General features: G+C 40.9%; 1 protein-coding gene across 8 annotated transcripts in view; it reads left to right on the top strand.

Annotated features, from left to right (window-relative positions):
- Positions 1-19,563, top strand: part of GBF1 (golgi brefeldin A resistant guanine nucleotide exchange factor 1) — a 117,708-nt gene that overhangs the window by 393 nt on the left and 97,752 nt on the right. For all 8 annotated transcript variants that reach the window (XM_078077190.1, XM_036086464.2, XM_036086473.2 and 5 more), the window contains exons 2-3: positions 12,961-13,066; positions 15,317-15,383. In XM_078077190.1, coding sequence (XP_077933316.1) covers positions 12,971-13,066; positions 15,317-15,383 — 163 coding nt within the window. In that variant the 5' untranslated portion in view covers positions 12,961-12,970. The remainder of the gene's footprint in view (positions 1-12,960; positions 13,067-15,316; positions 15,384-19,563) is intronic.

The following is a 19,563-nucleotide window of genomic DNA, read 5'->3' as shown; positions in this document are numbered from 1 at the left end:
AAAACAGGAAGAGATTGTTGTGGGAGAGAAGTGGGAGGCATGCAGGGGGCAAAGGTCAGGCCCTTGCGGCCAGAGGGGCGACTTCAGCTCTGACTGATCCCTTTCGGGTGCTGGAATCTTTCTTCCTGTGTTCCCAGGCTTCATCTAGCCTTCAGCTCCCCTCTTCTAGAGCTTTCTGTATCCCAAAGAGCCCAGCCCTCAAAAGCTGAAAGCAAACCTAAAGAACATTGTATCTACTTTTTAGGGTTGATTTTTAGACCTTAGAAATTAGAATGTCTGCAGATCCTGTACAGCGTCCACTTCTGTGTGACTGCCTTCTTAATACAGCTGAACTGCTTCATTAATACTGGATGATGAACTAGTGCAACCTAGACTCAGGTAGTGAGAAGAGGTGTGGAAGGATTGAGGCCAGTCTTATGAAGATCTGGGCTAAGAGAAGACTTGCCACTTCTGGGGCAGCTCAACTGCCAGTCTGGGTCTGTATGTAAACACTGGACTTATCTTCTGAGACTCTTTCTTCCTTTACACAATCTTTTACAGATATTCTCTTCTGGTGTGTATTTTGGTTGGCATTTCCCCCCAAGGTGGTCTCGTCATTTGGCCTAAAGAGATGTTTAATCACAAGGGAGCCACTCTATTATGACATATTTGGCCGAGAACAGAGAGGGATTTGAGTATTGGTGAAGTTTGGTAGTTGGCCTATTATTTTTAATGGGTAAAAAGGCTCATGAAAGATGTTCAGCTAATTTAAAAGTGGTAGGGTCAGGGCAGCAGAGTGAATGATGGAGCATAACTCCAAGGAGTAGTTTATGGCACTGTGGTAATCTTTGATAAACTGCTGTATTGTAAAACTGTAAAAGTCTCCAGAGTGCCTTCAGAAATGAGGAATAGTGTAAATAGTGTTTTTTAATGCACAACATAGAAAGTTTTATGCCTTTAATTCAGGTATATAAGGCACTTCTCTGGGCCCTGTGGAGGATACAAATAGAAAGGTCTGTTTTGGGATTGCTCTGTTTAATTTACCCACTTCTTAAAAGCAGTGGCATATATGTACAATGGCCTACCTTGAGCATGAGCTATAAGCAGTATCAACCTAATGCCTTTCAGAAAGTAATGGACACTCAAAAAGTGTTATCTGTACCTAGGATTAGTTGTATGTAGTATGTGATCCTGACTTGTGGCCTAGTTCTGGCCTTGGCAGTCAGGACTTTGCAAGGTGAGGTACTAACAAGGAGGATCAAAACCTCATTGTGTTAGAAGGAAAAAATGTATAGGAGTGACAGTGACTAAACTCAGTTTCTTCTTACCTAATGCCCTCTGCCCTCCTGAAATTGTGTGTGTGTGTGTGTGTGTGTGTGTGTGTGTGTGTGTATGTTGGTGGGGGATAGCGTTGTTTGTATTTATCAATTTTAAATAAGTGGGAGGGAAATGGTCCAGGAAACAAGTTTGTATTTTAACTTGCTGATCTAAGTTGCAGAATTTCTACAAAAAAATAGAAAGTGGCTTATGAAATGACAGCCCAGGAAGTATCCAGGTTTGATGAACCTGCCTTGCTCACCTGGGTTGATGTGCCCTGTTGTGCCCTGTTGAGTTGATAGGCTTTTGCATAATAGGCAGTCTAGTCTTTGAGTAGATAGTGTGACCAATCCAGCATCTTTTCAGTTGGGCCTGGAGGTGACTCAGGCCTCAAAGATTTCCCCTTTCTTTACCAAAAAGTCATTTTCTAGGACATTTTCTAGGAATAGTTTTTCACCCCCAACCCTCACCCCAGATCAGAAAATTTGTTCTTTTGTATGTCAACCATACTTCAATTAAAAAGAAAGAAAAGAAAATCTGTTCTTCCTTCAAGACTTGAATTTGAGCTATATTTCAGAGGTGGCTGTAGACAGTGTCTTCTAATCTTGACAGTGATGCTTATTGGCTCCGTGGGAGCTCAGGTTGTAGACACCTCTCCTCATGAGTAGCCGGGCACCAATCCCAGTTGAACTCATAGTTCTCAGAGTTCCACTACTTTCACGTTCCAGAATGCATGATGACTGCCACTTTTAGATAATAACTTCATTGATAGGGTACTTAGACTGGCTAGTGTGGGCAGCTGGAGAGGCAAAAGGTGCAGCTCCTGCTTTTAAGGAGACACACTGTATTTATACAGTACTCTCTGGAAGGATCATCCTCGTCTTTGTTTGCCACTTCTGTTGATTGATCACAGTCTGTCCCTGTGGTTCACTGTGACTGATTAGAATGATTCTGCTGTTGGGGTAATGGTGAAGTTGAGTTGAAGGGAGAAGGGGAGGTTTGTTTTACCATCAGGCTGAAAAGGCTTGTGTAAATATCATTAGCAGCTGTTTAGCTTTTATTGTTCTTTTTCTATATTCAGTATGTTCAACAGCAGTTGTTTAATTAAATGAAAACATAATAGAGCAGTCTGTTGATTTGGAGCCCCAGTCATAGTGAGAGTGATCATGGAAGTAACGATTTGTTGCCGTCACATAAACCAAGGATTACAAGCTTAAATGCCTGAGTATCAGGCAGGTAATGTAAATGAGGGAAGTAAGCCAGGTATGAATGTATTAGGATGTAGTAGGGACTGTTGTGTACTGGCATGTGGGCACAGTATGACCAGTCTTCCTATTTTTCAGGAGAAACTTGAAATTCAGATCATTGTGTTTTAAACTCTTGGCAACTAGTTAAAGTCTTGAAAAACCTTTTCCGGATAGAACAAATATGTCTGTGGATTGGATTCTATCCATCATGGGTGGATGATGACCCCTGATAGACAAGACAGGCATGCCTTATGAGACTTAATCACTGCAGTTCTCCTTATATAATCACACAGGCTAACTTTTTATCTTTGTCCTACTCTGTGAACTGTCACCCTTAGTTGTCACTTTGTGTGCTATGAGTGGTTAAAAGATGAGTGAGAGAGAGAAGCATTGTTTCATTTTTCATCTCCAGGCTGGTAGAAAGGACATCTTTGGACATATCTTAGTGGCTCACCTTGCATATCATCTTGGGATAGACTCAGAATCTCCATAGAGGGAGGAGGTGTCATGGCGGAGCTGAGGTACACTGGTTGCCTGATTATTGGGTTTGGGAGGATTTTCCAGTCGTGACCTGTCAGGGCACCAACTCTTTCTAGTTTGACTTTCACTTACCTCCACCCTCTGGGTAAATTTCTTGAGCCAGTAAGTTATTTACTAATTCAGTAATTCTTGGTCACTCTCTGTGCTTTATTAGCACAGAACTGTGTTATATTCCTTGACTAGCTCTGGGAATTTTTTTTGGTGTTGTTGTTTTTTAAAGATTTTATTTATTTATTTGACAGAGAGAGATAGTGAGAGAGGGAACACAAGCAGGGAGAGTGGGAGAGGGAGAAGCAGGCTTCCCGCGGAGCAGGGAGCCCAATGCGGGACTCGATCCCAGCACCCTGGGATCATGACCTGAGCCGAAGGCAGACGCTTAACGACTGAGCCACCCAGGTGCCCCTAGCTCTGGGAATCTTACAAGCTGCATCTTTAGTGCTTCTCTGGAATATTTGAGAGAGTGAAGATAAACCTTGGAAGGGCCAGTTGAGGGTTATTTAGCTTCTGCCCTCTCAGAAAGCCCATCCATTTTCTTGGTTTGCACAGCTCTGTATTAGACACCAAAGCACCATGAAGCAGACAAACAGTCTTTGCCTTTGGAGAATCTAATTTCTTATTGGATAAGGACAACTTTTTTTTTTTTTTAAGATTTTATTTATTAGAGAGAGAGAAAACACACACACACACACACATGAGTCGGGGGGACAAAGGGAGAGGGAGAAGCAGACTACCCACTGAGCAGGGAGCCTGACTTGGGGCTCTGTCCCAGGACCCGGAGATCAGAACCTGAGCTGAAGGCAGACGCTTAACTGACTGAGCCACCCAGGCACCCAAGAATTATATATTTCTGAGAATATGTGAACATGCACATAGCACATGAGGAGACTTCAGGAAAATAGATAAGAAAATAGACTGGTGGGTAATGTGGGTTCTTTTTGTCTTTAGAGTAGCCTGTGTGGAATTTGTAAGAATATGAAGTTCTTCAGTTTTGCAGATAGAGAAACAAATACGGGATGCAGAAAGGTTTGCCTGCCTGGCTTAGAGTCCTTGTCTTCTATGAAGTCATTGTTCTCACAAGAGCTGGATGTGAGCTGCACTATATTGAAGAGTCAGTCTTTGATGTTTTTTCATCCATTTGTTCATTTGCTCCTTCAGTATTTATCATTTATCTTACAGGCATTGGGGATAAAAAGGTGAATAAATCATGGTGTCTTCCTGAGATACCTATAGACTCATGGGAGAGACAAACTAAATGAATAATTATAAATGAGTATAAGTTCTTTAGAGCTATGTACAGTGTAATGGGATGACAAAAAGGACTACTAATACTCTCTGGGGGAGTGGGTTAGCTAGGGAAGATCTCACAGAGCAGGCATTGTAATAACAACTAATTTTTGGAGGGTTTAAATAGTGCTGGTACCATGCTAGGTGCTTTACAGTCTTACGTAGGCCTCACAACAAACAGATGAGGAGGTACTATCTTCATTTTGCAATGGAGAATTGTAAACTGGGGCTCAAAAAGGCTAAGAAACTTGGCTAAGATCATAAAGGTGGTAACAGTCAGGACTGTTTTGCTTCTGAAGCTTGTTCTTGTAACCACTGTGGTATTCTGACTTTCTCATTGACTTTTGAATGGAATGAGTAAGGGTTTACCAGGTGGACAAGAGTGAGAAAAAAATATGCAAAACAGAAAAGGAACAGTAAGTGCAAAGGCAGACAACAAAGACCATGATTTTAAAAAGAAGGAACTTTTGATGGTCTATTTCATACATAGAGAATATGTATAGCATATATGGGGCATCAGTGTCCCCTACCCAGCTTAAAAAACAAAACGAGGGCTGCTTGTATATCCTTCTCTGTTAGTCACATTCCCCCTCCCCATGGCCACTATTCTAAAATTTTTTTGTGAGTTTCTCTGGGGTATAGTCTTAGCAGTGTAATTGCTGAGATATAGGATATGAAGTTCTTCAATTTTGCAAGATGATGCTAAATTGTAATCCAGATGAGTTGTATCCATTTACATACTCACTAGCCACTTGCTCTGCATTTTTACCAACTCCTAATATATATATATATATATTTTTTTTTTTAAAGATTTTATTTATTTGAGAGAGAGAATGAGATAGAGAGAGAGCATGAGAGGGGGAGGGTCAGAGGGAGAAGCAGACTCCCCGCTGAGCAGGGAGCCCGATGCGGGACTCGATCCTGGGACTCCAGGATCATGACCTGAGCCGAAGGCAGTCACTTAACCAACTGAGCCACCCAGGCGCCCCCTAATATATATATTTTTAAAGATTTTATTTATTTATTTGACAGAGAGAGAGATAGCGAGAGCAGGAACACAAGCAGGGGGAGTGGGAGAGGGAGAAGCAGGCTTCCTGCTGAGCAGGGAGCCCGATGTGGGACTCGATCCCAGGACCCTGGGATCATGACCTGAGCCGAAGGCAGATGCTTAACGACTGAGTCACCCAGGCGCCCACCATCTTCTAATATTGTCAGATTAAAATTTTTGTGCTGTAAAATGGTATCTCATAAACTTATTTTACAATTTTCTTGATTATTAATGGAGTTAATAATGTTTTCATATATTTATTTGCTGTTTGTATTTCCTTATTCTGTGAAATGCCTATTCATGTCTCTTGCCAATTTAGGGGAGGGTTTATATGTCTATTCTTATAGTTTTGTAGCATTTTATTTTTTTATTTTATTTTATTTTATTTTAAAGATTTTATTTATTTATTTGACAGAGAGAGGCAGCGAGAGAGGGAACGCAAGCAGGGGGAGTAGGAGAGGGAGAAGCAGGCTTCCCGCCGAGCAGGGAGCCCGATGCGGGACTTGATCCCAGGACCCCGGGGTCATGACCCGAGCCAAAGGCAGACACTTAATGACTGAGCCACCCAGGTGCCCCTGTAACATTTTATATTATGGATATTGCTTCTTTATTAGTTATATGTGTAAGATATACAAATATTTTCTCCCAGTTTGTGACCTATCTTTTCTCTCTTTTTCATGGTGTTTTTTGAACAAATGTCTTTAATTTTAACATGATTTAATTTACCAGTTTTTTAAACCAGTTGTGTTTTTTGTTTCCTGTTTAGGTGCTTCTCTTCTATGCTGAGATTATAAAAATATTCTTATATATTCTAAAACTTTTCAAGTTTCCTTTTTCACATTTAAGTCTTTAATTCATTTGAAATAGATTTTTTTTTTAATTCCATGAAGTAAGGATCCAATTTATTGTTTCCGTTTCTCCTGCTTTTGTTTAGATCTAGAGGGAGTTGCTAGTTGATAGAGTGACTCCTTCTCTTTGGATCCTCTTGGGGTGAGTAACTGGGATGCCACAGAGCCCCAGGGAAATGCTATAGACTCAGCTTTAAACAGACAGTACTTTCAAAGGGTATATGTGGCTTAGAGTCTCTGGGCCAGTGGCTTATCTGGCTGGGGATGTTAGTTGCTGCTTATTTGGTTGTTCCTTCTCATGTTATTTCTGATACAAGATAGACCTTAAATTCTTTTCTACCATACTTAAATGAGGTCTCTGCAGGCCTTTGTGACCTTGTTTTTGTTTTGGAAATGAATGCTTTATTTTTTTAATTTGATTTTTTTGAAGATTTTATTTATTAGAGAAAGAGCATGAGCGGGGGGAGGGGTAGAGAGAGAGGTAGAAGCAGACTCCTCGCTGAGCAGGGAGCCCGATGGGGGACTCGATCCCAGGACCCTGGGATCATGACTTGAGCCGAAGGCAGACGCTTAACCAACTGAGCCACCCAGATGCCCCCCCTCTGTGACTTTGTGACAAGGGGTTCTAGGCTTTCGCCTACCAGGTAGCAAGTGCTTCATCTGAGCTTCCCATTTGAAGCTGAAGGGCAGGTTCCCTTGGGAGAATCCTTCTGTGAGGAGACAAATGCTCAGAGGCTTGGCAGATTAAGGAACTCTGTATGGTCCTTGAAAATAATTCCTCTTCATTCTCTAGTTGTTTCTTTTTTACTAAGAAACGAAGCTTAAGACAGTGATTTTTTGCTTAGATCTTCACTGTCTTAGAAAGTTCTTAGCTTTTGGTGCTTAATAAATTTTGATCAAATGTTAGGTTGATTACTTCAGTTGGAATCCCAGTTCAAAATTTATTTTCTCTGGGAAGTCTTCCAAATAGCCGGTAGATCCTTTAATTTACTAGTTAATAATTGGCACTTTTTTTTTTTTTTGCTATTTGTAGTATAGTGTTGTTGTTTACCTGTTGCTGTGTTATTTTCAATATGGGTGTTTTCTCTCATTCTCTTAGTTCTTTGAAAGAGAAATTAAATATTCTTTTTTTTTTTAAAGATTTCATTTATTTATTTGAGAGAGAGAGAATGAGAGATAGAGAGCACGAGAGGGAAGAGGGTCAGAGGGAGAAGCAGACTCCCTGCTGAGCAGGGAGCCCGATGTGGGACTCGATTCCGGGACTCGAGGATCATGACCTGAGCTGAAGGCAGTCACTTAACCAACTGAGCCACCCAGGTGCCCGAGAAATTAAATATTCTTATTTTATAGTGCCCCTTTACAGGCCTTCCAAAATATTTTTTTAAAGATTTTATTTATTTTAGAGATAGAGAGAGACCGCAAGCAGGGTGAAGAGCAGAGGGAGAGGGACAAGTAGACTCCATGCTGAGTGCAGAGCCTGACACAGGGCTAGATCTCACAACCCTGAGATCATGACTCCAGGTGAAATCAAGAGTCTGGCACTTAACCGACTGTGCCACCCAGGCGCTCCCAAAATATTTTTTATAATGGTAGGTATTCAGTATACATACTGAATAATAACTATATATTGAAGGCCCTCCATGATATGCCCCACACTTGCTGTTCTAGCTTTACCTCCTATTATTCCCCTAGGAATAATGTTCCAGCCAGTTTGGAATAATCATGATCCCCCAAATACCTACTGAATTTTTCTGCCTATGAGCCTTTACCCTTACTATTCTTTCCTTATATTTTTGACCGTTTGAATCTGGTCTGGTGGCACCTGGGTGGCTCAGTTAAGCATCTGGCTCTTGATTTCAGCTCAGGTCATGGTCTCAGATTCCTGAGATCAAGCCCCGTGTTGTCAGGCTTCATGCTCAGTGAGGAGTTGGCTTTTCTCCCTCTCCCTCTGCCCCTCCCCCTGCTCACTCTCTCGTGCTCTCTCTCAAATAAAAAACTAAATCTAAAAAAAACCAACAACAAATCCTGTCTTTTCAGTTGCCTTTCCAGAGCCCTCTGCCAGAAATAATTTTCTTTGTTCTACTACTGTGACACTGTGTATTACTCATGCATCGGAGATATATATGGGTTTGTGTGTGTATGTATATATTTTATCTAATCTACTAAATTATAAATTCCTTGTGGGTAGGTAGTGACAATTCTTTTTTTTTTTTTTTTTTTTTTTTAAAGATTTTATTTTTATTTATTCATGAGAGACAGAGAGGCAGAGGGAGAAGCAGGCTCCCAAGGAGCAGGGAGCCCGATGCGGGACTCGATCCCAGGACCCTGAGATCATGACCTGAGCCGAAGGCAGACGCTTAACCATCTGAGCCACCCAGGCGCCCCGTGTATGCTGTGCCTAGTATTTTGCTTAGCATGTGTTAGGTAATGTCTGATTGGCTGAAGTAAATGTTAGCTAATTAACTTTGATGGCTGCTCTTAATCATTACATATGGAATAATACAACTACTCTTCACTATTCTAATTTATTTTTTTAAGTACTTTAAAAAAATTATTTTATTTTTAAATTATTTTATTATTTATTTTATTTATTTATTTATTTATTTTTAAAGATTTTATTTATTTATATGACAGAGACACAGCGAGAGAGGGAACACAAGCAGGGGGAGAGGGAGAAGCAGGCTTCCCGCGGAGCAGGGAGCCCGATGCGGGGCTCGATCCCAGGACCCTGGGATCATGACCTGAGCCGAAGGCAGACGCTTAACGACTGAGCCACCCAGGCGCCCCTATTTATTTATTTTAAATACTTTTTTTATTTGTCAGAGGGAGCACAAGCAGGGGGAGTGGCAGGCAGAGGGAGAAGCAGGTTCCCTACTGAGCAGGGAGCCCGACGCGGGACTTGATCCTAGGACCCTGGGATCATGACCTGACCCAAAGGCAGACACTTAATGACTAAGCCACCCAGGTGTCCCTTTAATTATTTTTTAAAAAGATTTATTTATTTGAGGGGCGCCTGGGTGGCTTGTTGTTAAGCGTCTGCCTTCGGCTCAGGTCATGGTCCCAGGGTCCTGGGATCAAGCCCCACATCGGGCTCCCTGCTCGGCGGGAAGCCTGCTTCTCCCTCTCCCACTCCCCCTGCTTGTGTTCCCTCTCTCGCTGTGTCTCTCTCTGTCAAATAAATAAATAAAATCTTAAAAAAAAAAGATTTATTTATTTGAGAGCGAATGCACAAGTGCGAGTGGGGGCAGGGGCAGGGGGAGAGAATCTTCAAGCAGACCCCGAACTAAGTGGGGAGCCCGACTTCTGCTGGATCCCACCACCCATGAGATCATGACCCAAGCGGAAACTAAGAGTTGGTGGCTCAACTGACTGAGCCACCCTGGCGCCCCTTTGCTATTCTAATTTAAAAATAGGCAATAGGTAATATATATGTGTGACACAAAATTCAAGAGGTACAAAAGAATATACAGAGAAAAGTAAGTCTTCCTCTCATCCTGGTTCCCCACTTCCCTTCTCTGGAGGCAACCTCTGTTAGCCATTTCTTCAAAATCCTTCCAGAGATATAGAGCATATTCATCTTGCCTAAATAATTTAAGGATGGAACGATACTAGAGATTTTATCTTTTCTCTTCTGATACTTTGAATTATTTTTGAGTTTGTTCATCTTCTGTTTCTTGGTTCTCTTCCTCCTTATTGTTGTTATGTTCTCATTGTTGAATCTTGTCAGGAGAGAACACGTGCCTAGGGCATTTGGAAAGCAGATAAGTCTTCTGGGACTAACCTAGTTGTTTCTTTTCTTTCTTTCTTTAACCTAGTTGTTTCTTTAAATTGTCATTAAAATCAATGTTTTGTTATGTTGGATTCTCTTGTGGATTTGAAGGCGGTATTATGGTCCTGGACAAAATTTGTTCCTGTCCTTTTTCCCTTTATTATAATGGTTTTCATACTTCCTGCTTTCTTTCTTTTTTTTTTTTTTTTTTAAGATTTTATTTATTTGACAGAGAGAGAGATAGCGAGAGCAGGAACACAAGCAGGGGGAGTGGGAGAGGGAGAAGCAGGCTTCCCGCTGAGCAGGGAGCCCGATGTGGGGCTCGATCCCAGGACCCTGAGATCATGACCTGAGCCGAAGGCAGACGCGAAACGACTGAGCCACCCAGGCACCCCTCATACTTCCTGCTTTCTGGGGGCCCTGTCTTATGCAAAATATGCAAATGGTCCTACTGGAAGGATGTATTTTTTTCTGTATATCTCTGGCTCATTTTCTTTTAGATCCCATTAAACTCTGTAAATGCCTCATGGGCAGAAATTATATTTCATCTCTTTCATCATTATTGATTTTAAATTATATTGATGGTATAGTAATATAGTTTCCTTGTAAAAAATTAAAAGATTATAGGTAAGGCTAAGGTGTCCTCTGATTACACCCTGATTTCACAATATCATCTCGAGAGATAACTATGGTTGTCGAGTTTGGGGTACATCTGCCCAGACTTTTTTTTTTTTAAGATTTTATTTAGTTGACAGAGAGAGACAGCGAGAGAGGGAACACAAGCAGGGGGAGTGGGAGAGGGAGAAGCAGGCTTACGGCTGAGCGGGGAGCCCAATGTGGGGCTCGATCCCAGGACCCTGGGATCATGACCTGAGCTGAAGGCAGACGCTTAATGACTGAGCCACCCAGGTGCCCCCATTTTTTTTTAAAGATTTATTTATTTGGGAGAGAGAGAGTGTGGGTGCGATGAGCGGGGGCGGGGTGTTTGTGGTGGTGGGGGATAGGGAAAGAATCTCAAGCAGACTCCCCACTGAGTGTGGAGCTGGACGTGGGCCTATCTTACCCAGAGACCATGACCTGAGCCAAAATCAAGAGTCAGACACCCAACCAACTGAGCCACCCAGGCGCCCCTGCCCAGACCTTTTATTCTCTGTTTACATAGGTATAAGTTACCTGGACAAAATACATTAAATACACTTAGCAACATGGATGACTCACAAACATAATGTTTCAAGGGAAAAGGTCAAATTGCAGAAAAATACATGCAATATTATATTGGTTACATAAAGTAAAAAAATATGCAGAATAATACCGTTATTTAAAAATATTTATCGGGGCGCCTGGGTGGCTCAGTCGTTAAGCGTCTGCCTTCGGCTCAGGTCATGATCCCAGGGTCCTGGGATCGAGCCCCGCATCAGGCTCCCTGCTCAGCCGTAAACCTGCTTCTCCCTCTCCCACTCCCCCTGCTTGTGTTCCCTCTCTCGCTGTGTCTCTCTCTGTCAAATAAATAAATAAAATCTTTAAAAAAATAAAAATAAAAATATTTATCAATGAAGTAAAAGTATGAAGCAACATAAAAGTTTAATAAACATCAGATTTAGAATAGTGAGACGTATGGATGAAAGAGAGGAGGATATGATTAGGGAGAATACACAGAGACTTCAGTTGTATTATTCTTAATCTGGATCCTGGCTGTTCTATTGCTTTTTATATTGTACTATATGTTAAATATTGCATATTTTCAAAAACAAATCTAGTATTTTATGTAGGGTGGGTGGGTTGGTTGGTTTTTACATAAATGGTAACATAGAGTTATATACTACAGTTCCTTTTTTTTTAAATTCCATATATCTGAGAGCTCTATCCATGTCTTATTTGCTTTGTATCCTTAGAACTTTGAAAGATGCTGTTTGCATAGTAGGTGCTTAATAAGTAATATTTGTGGAATTCTTTCTTCCCTTACCCTGATAACCTTACTGTTTTAACTTTCCTGGAGCCTGATCTAAATGTTTGTCTAACTATATGCCTCTGTCACCCTTTCCCTTTCTGCTTTTTAAAATTTTGTCCTTGTGAGGAGGGTTTCTAAATAATGGAAAGTGAAAAGTACCTAGGGTTTTCTCTATGCCAAGAAGATACTCTGTTTTTTTATATTTTCACCTGGGAAGAGAATTAAATATCTTTTCTAAGTGCTGTTCTAGGCAGCAAAGAAAATCCTGTGATAATTCAGTTGGGAACACTTAAAGTACTAACGTAGTATTTTAGCTTCACTTCAGAGATTCATACAGAAGGAGCTTTAAAATGAGTCTACTTTTCAATCTATCTTATTAGAGAGTTCCTGCTCTAAGCAAGTGAACTTGACCTTTCAGAACTTTTTAAAGGTGGTATCACTGCCACTGTCCAGTTTTCTGGAGCTGACTTGGTAGAATGGATGTAGTCTATAAGTTGACATTGTAATTGTGGTTCCAAACCAAGGCTATTTTTCTAACAGCCTTCATTCTTTTCTTTTAACTTAAGCTTTCACTGTTACTTTATTGAGGGAATAAAGAACAACAAAGGGAAGATCTGAAATATATCTTTAACAAACTAGTGACATAGATGTATCTGCGAACCTAAAATCCTCACAGGAGAGATTTTGGGGACAATTGACTTTGAAGAATTTGACACGCTTGCTAGAGATTGTTGAGGTGCTTTTGAGAAATTTTCTGGATTGATACTTTCTGAGTTGTATCTTGAAATTCTGGAGAACTCTAGGAGAGCCGGGTAGCTGGATTCATAACATAAGATGGACTTCATCCCATCCTGGTATTACTGGGGGGAAATCATGGTACTGAGAAGTTAAATCATAATTCTGACCTTATCAGGTACTGATTTAAACATGGGTATGCTCTGAGTAACTAAATATTAACTAACTTTTAACTGTTTTGGTAGGTTTACCAGGATGGTGGATAAAAATATTTACATCATTCAAGGGGAGATTAACATTGTGGTTGGGGCAATCAAACGAAATGCCCGATGGAGCACTCATACTCCACTGGTAAGTAGGGAATGGGCAGATAGCTTGGTCACTGAGTTGTAAGGGATCTGATGCATGGTTAAAACAGTAATCAATTTCTCTGTAATAATGAGAGTAGTAGGAACTCAGAATTGTTCTTGGTATCAAGGACCCTTTTATTTTTTAAAGATTTATTTATTTATTTGAGAGAGAGAGAGTCCACGAGTGGGAGGAGGGGCAGAGAAAGAGAGAGAGGGGAAGCAGACTCTCCATTAAGTGGGGAGCCTGATGTAGGGCTTAATCTCACGACCCTGAGATCATGACCCTAAGATCATGACCTGAGCTGAAACTAGGAGTTGGTCGCTTAGCCGACTGAGCCACCCAGGCAGCCCTATCAAGGACCCTTCTGTTTTATTCCAACTAGTGTCAAATTCATGGGCTGCCTTTTTTTTCTCTGGGACCCAAAAGATGATACTATTCTTCTAGCTATTTTTGTGGACAACTGAAGGTAGCACTAGGGACCTCTTAAATATGCCTTACCTTTAGATTCCCTAGGACTATAATTAGCTATCAAATTGATTCATGCAGTGTGGCTTGTTGGTGGTACTCCTTGGGAGTATATAGAGCAGACCATATCTTGCCAATCAGATGAGTAAGAAATTTACTTGTTGTAAAGCTGTCTTTCTTTGTTGCATATGTATGTTCAAGGATATTTTTTGCACAGTTGTATAAAACAATATTTGGCACAATTGTAAAAACAAGTTTAGACATTTCCAACTCAGTGAATATATGTACATGTGTTTGGAAATTTCTCATGTTCATTTATAAAAATTGATTGTTTAGGGGTGCCTGGCTGCCTCATTCGAGGTTGGAAGTTTGAGCCCCATGCTGGGTGTAGAGATTACTTAAAATCTTATTTTATTATTATTATTTTAGTAGGCTCCAGGCCCAGTGTGGGGCTTAAATTTACAACTGTGAGATTAAGTGTCCCATGCTCTACTGACTGAGCCAGACAGCCGCCCCAGACTTTTTTTTTTAAAGATTTTATTTATTTAATTTGAGAGAAAGAGCAAGCACGAGTCAGGGGCAGAGGGAGAAGCAGACTCCTTGCTGAGCAGGGAGCCCGATGTGGGGCTCAATCCTAGGACCCTGAGATCATGACCTGAGCCAAAGGCAGACGCTCAACTGACTGAGCCACCCAGGCACCCCAAGACTTTTTTTTTTAGGATTTTATTTATTTTTATTTTTATTTTTTTAAAAGATTTTTTATTTGACAGAGAGAGACACACAGCGAGAGAGGGAACACAAGCTGGGGGAGGGGGAGAGGGAGAAGCAGGTTTCCTGCTGAGCAGGGAGCCCGATGTGGGGCTTGATCCCAGGATCCTGGGATCATGACCCGAGCCGAAGGCAAACACTAACAACTGAGCCACCCAGGCGCCCCAAGATTTTATTTTTAAGTAATCTCTACACCCAGTACATGGCTTGAACCTACAACCCTGAGATCAAGAGTCACATGCCCTACCAACTGAGCCTGACAGGTGCTCCAAAAATAAAATCTTAAAAAAATAAAAATGGTTTAGAAGTGAGAGTAGAATCAGCAATGTCTTGAAATGAGTATGTATGATTATATAATGAGTATAAAGAAGGAGAAGAGATAGAATAATACATTATTTTAGTCTTTTGGGATGCTATAATAAAGTACCACAGATTAGGTGGCTTATAAACAAGAGAAATTTATTTCTCACAGTTCTGGAGACTGGAAGTCCAAGATCAGGATGCCAGCATGGTCAGGTGAGAGCCCTCTTCTGGGTCTCAGACTTTTCCTCACATGATGGAAGGAGCAAGGGAGCTCTCTTGGGCCTCTTTTATAAGGGTATTAGTTCCATTCATGAGGGCAGAGCCCTCACCACTTTCTGAAGGCCCTAATCACCCACCTTTTAAAGGCTCTACCTCTTATACCATCACATGGACATAAGGATTTTTACATACAAGTTTTGAAGGGACATGCACATTCAGACCATAGCACATATAAAGGCCCTGGCAATCTATGGTAGCTTGAGTGCTGTGGTTATAGTATAGATTTAGTATTTCAGGGTTTACTATTTTAGTTAAGCCCAGAGTATCTTTATGAAATAGGAGATTAGGGAACTGGAAAACTGAACCATGGCTAACTTTATTTTCCTCAGAAGGGAAACTTAATCCTTGGATTCAAAGTGCCTTTGATCTATCTGTTATTTCCTTTTTCCTCTTTGTCTGATACTGACTCTTTTTTTTTAAACCTATGTACTATAGGATGAAGAACGGGATCCTTTGCTGCATAGTTTCAGTCATCTAAAGGAGGTTTTAAACAATATAACAGGTAAGTCCCCACATCTAAGTAGGATTATTTATACTGATAAAAAAGCATGTGTTTGATTTATTGTAGGGATAGACAAAACTTTTCCTGTAAGGGACTATATAGTAAATATTTTAGCCTTTGCAGGCCCTAGCAACTGTGCAACTGCTCAATTCTGCCATTGTAGCTCAAAAGCAGACATAGATAATACTTACATGAATGAGTGGTAAATAAAAATTTTTTCAGAAACCGGTACAAGCCAGGTTTGGCTCATGGGTATAGTTTGCCCCTGGTTTACTGCATTGTTGATCCTTTTCCTTGAGTTCCTGGTACAATGTTCCACTTTAGTGGGGAATCAATGTTCATACAATTAAAGCTCCCTTTATTGTTTGAGTTATAATGAAGTTATTTTTGGTCTTGTTTTAACTACTTTCTTTCTCTGTCTCATGCATGCCATGAAGTAGGAAGTTGGTGGCACAAGTGAAGTTTTTATTATTATTTTTTACAAGTCAAGTTTTTAGTACTTGCAACAAAATCCTTCTCTTATAGAAAGTCGTTGTCACTTTTAGGGCCTTGTTTGTGTGTAATATAGATCTTTCAGTCATCATGTATTCCCAAAATCATTTGTCCCTTTTTTTACTCCCTGTTTTCCTAATCATAATAACTATGTAATATTCATATGTTTAGAATTTTCAAAGCCTCTTTCATGTTTATTACCTTATTGAACTTTTACACAATCCTGTGAAGGAGGCGTAACAGACGTTGTCCCCTTTTTATGAATGAAGTTGAAGCCCAGAGACATTTTAAATGATTTAGTTGAGGTCACATTGATCCTAAGAGGTGGAGTCAAAACTAGAATTCAGGCCTGGTTTAGTGCCCTGGTCTGCATTGCTTCTGTTTATGAAATTAGAAGAGAATGTATGCAGGAAGTGCCTCCCATTATGTATATGTATGTGTCAAAGGAGTAGGCAAATCTCAATACCCTTGGGTTTTTCAAGGGGAGAGAGATGGAAGGGGAAAGCCTCAGAGCTATGTTCCTCTGTCAACCAAAAAGGACTTTTGCAATTTATATTCCTGGAGTGGAACAATTGAAATAGTTTTTAGGTTTCTGCAAGTTAAGTAAGCAATAACACATTTTTTCCTTTCATGAGAAATGTAGGAGAATATCTGGAGAAAAACTCCTTTTTACTTTCCTAAACATGGGCTGAAGTTATCTAAGCGTTCTCTACATGTTTTTTTTAAAGGAGCAATTTCGCTCAGTTGAAAAACATCGGAAATGTTAGCCAAAGATCAAGTATAGAGGAAGCGGTTATTAGCCAGTTAGCAGGGTTAAAGCTGCAACTAAGTGGCATGTTCTTATTTTATGGCCTGTACTGTAAGTGACTTGGCTGCTTTAGGAAGTTGGCTACTTCACAGATTTTTTTTTTGTTGACTTTACAGATAAATATGCCTACCTATCCCAATTAGAAAGAAAATGTAGTGAGTAGGTATTTACAACTCTTTTTGGTGGCCAAAGTTCAGCGTGCAGTTGATCCTTGAATAATACAGATTTGAACCATGTAGATCCACTTATATGTGGATTTTTTCAGTACATACAGTACAGTACTGTAAATATATTTGCTCTTCCTTATAACTTTTTTTTTTAAGATTTTATTTTCAAGTAATCTCTACACCCAGTGTTGGGCTTGAACTCACAACCTTAAGAGCAAGAGTTGCATGCTCTACTGACTTCACCAGCTGCCTCCCCCCTTATGACTTTCTTAATAACATTTTCTTTTCTCTAGTTACTTTATTATAAGAATACAATATATAATACATATGACATATAAAATATGCATTAATTAACTGCTTATGTTATCAGTAAGGTTCCTGGTTAACAGGCTATTAGTTAAGTTTTTGAGGAGTCAAAAGTTATACATGGATTTTCAGCTGCAAGGGGGGGTTGGTGGCCCAAACCCATGGGTTGTTAAAGGGTCACCTGTACTATCTTTTAAGAGATGTGAAGAGGATTAAATATGTTAGTATACTTGGAAACATTTGACAAACAATTTATACACAGTATTGTGTTGTATGTGGTTGGAAACACCCAAAATGGCTGAGATCAGACTGGAGTAGCCTTGTAGGCCTTTTGGGCACTCTGCAGACCCTGAGGAGCTGAGATGGTGCTGCTATCCTTTTTTTTTTTTTTAAGATTTTATTTATTTATTTCACAGAGAGAGAGACAGTGAGAGAGGGAACACAAGCAGGGGGAGTGTGAGAGGGAGAAGCAGGCTTCCTGCTGAGGGGGGAGCCTGATGTGGGGCTCGATCCCAGGACCCTGGGATCATGACCTGAGCCGAAGGCAGACGCTTAATGACTGAGCCTCGCAGGCGCCCCGGTGCTGCTATCCTGACAGAGCTACATTTCCTTCTTGCCGTCTAATCCATATCCCATACTTGTTTTCTCTATCCTGACATATCCCTGACATATCTCAAGAGACCATATCTGTGGTGAGTGGTGCAGTCCAGGACTTGGGGTTTCTTGACCATCTAAGAGCTGCCAGAGTTGAGTCTTCTGCTTAATTTTCCTTTATCTTTGAGTCAGGAATCCAGATTATCTGCTGCTTCAAACTAATAAAATCAGGATGTGCTGAGGAGCCAGTTCTGTCAGTGGTACTAGGAACATAGCTCTCTCCTGGAGCAAGAAGGTAATAGTATTTTCCAGGGCAGATGTTGAAATGGTGTCTGCCAAGGTTGCTCATTGTTTTTTTTTCTTTTTTAAGATTTTATTTATTTATTTGACAGAGAGAGACAGCAAGAGAGGGAACACAAGCAGGGGGAGTGGGAGAGGAAGAAGCAGGCTTCCTGCGGAGAAGGGAGCCCGATGTGGGGCTCGATCCCAGGATCCCGGGATCATGACCTGAGCTGAAGGCAGACGCTTAATGACTGAGCCACCCAGGCGTCTCAGGGTTGCTCATTGTTCTTAGGTTTTAACATATTACCTGCCTGAAAAAATGACAGAGTGGACCCAAAATGGAACATTTCGTAATCTTTTTTTTTTTTTTTAAGATTTTATTTATTTATTTGACAGAGAAAGAGGGAACACAAGCAGGGGGCAGTGGGAGAGGGGAAGCAGGCTTCCTGCCGAGCAGGGAGCCCGATGTGGGGCTCGATCCCAGGACCCTGGGATCATGACCTGAGCCGAAGGCAGATGCTTAACTACTGAGCCACGCAGGTGCCCCCGTTTCATAGTCTTCTGATTGGTTCTGACCCCCCACAAAGTGCTGGCTTCCAGGAGCAAGTTTATGGGTCAGCTGCCCCTGTGGTCCTGGACTCTGTAGTCCATGACCAATTTCTTGTTTCTTTTACTGAGACAAACAGATTTTTCTGATTGGCAGTGTCAGGAGGACTGCTTTCTTGGAAGCCTATTAATGCATTAATGGTAGGAGGCTGGGAAAGGGTTTTGAACTTGGAAAGAGAAACTGAAGGGACTGCCTGCTCTGTGTGACTGGGAATGGTGTCCCACCTAGACTGGAGGAGGTATGGCAGGAATTCTAGGACTTCCATTCAGTTTAACTCATGAAACTGACTTGGGCTTAGACTCTTCTTATAAAAAGGCTTTCTATTTGCTTTTTTCTAGGCTATCTGCTGGCTTGGTTGGTTAGGAGTATCACTGTTGGAAATGGGTAGTTCATTGGACGGTGTCAGTAAACCAAAATTATTTTTTTTTCTTTTCTTGTGAATAGAGGATCTTTTAAGTAGATAAGCACTACCTACTCTTCCAGGAGTATTATCTGAGCATTGTGGAAGAAATAAGTCCATTGTCTCTAATAAGGTTAGCTAACTCAATACCAGTTATTCTCACAGATACATGTTTCTGGACTACGTTCACAGTTAGTATTTGCCCAAATTGCATGATGACTGCATGCTCTGTAGCATTTAGAGTAATAAAATAGTCTAATACCAAATCTAAAGTGATGGTTGCACTTGGAAGATACTGGGTACCTAAGAGCAAAGTTTACATGTTGCTATTTTGGATAAAACCTTAGCTCACCATTAGTGAGACTTGAGTGCTGCCCCTCATTTGGTCTTTAAGCCCTCTTAGGAATCCTTTTAGGAGGTTATTCTGAAAAGTTAAATTAGATGCGTGGTTACCAGGGGCTGGGAGGGGGTCTGGGAAGTGACTGCAAATGGGTATAGGGTTTCTTTATGGGGTGATGAAAATG

This window comes from Halichoerus grypus, chromosome 7 (genome assembly GCF_964656455.1).
Source record: "Halichoerus grypus chromosome 7, mHalGry1.hap1.1, whole genome shotgun sequence".
Classification (NCBI taxonomy): Eukaryota; Metazoa; Chordata; class Mammalia; order Carnivora; family Phocidae; genus Halichoerus; species Halichoerus grypus.
This window is presented reverse-complemented; position numbering and strand designations above follow the sequence as displayed.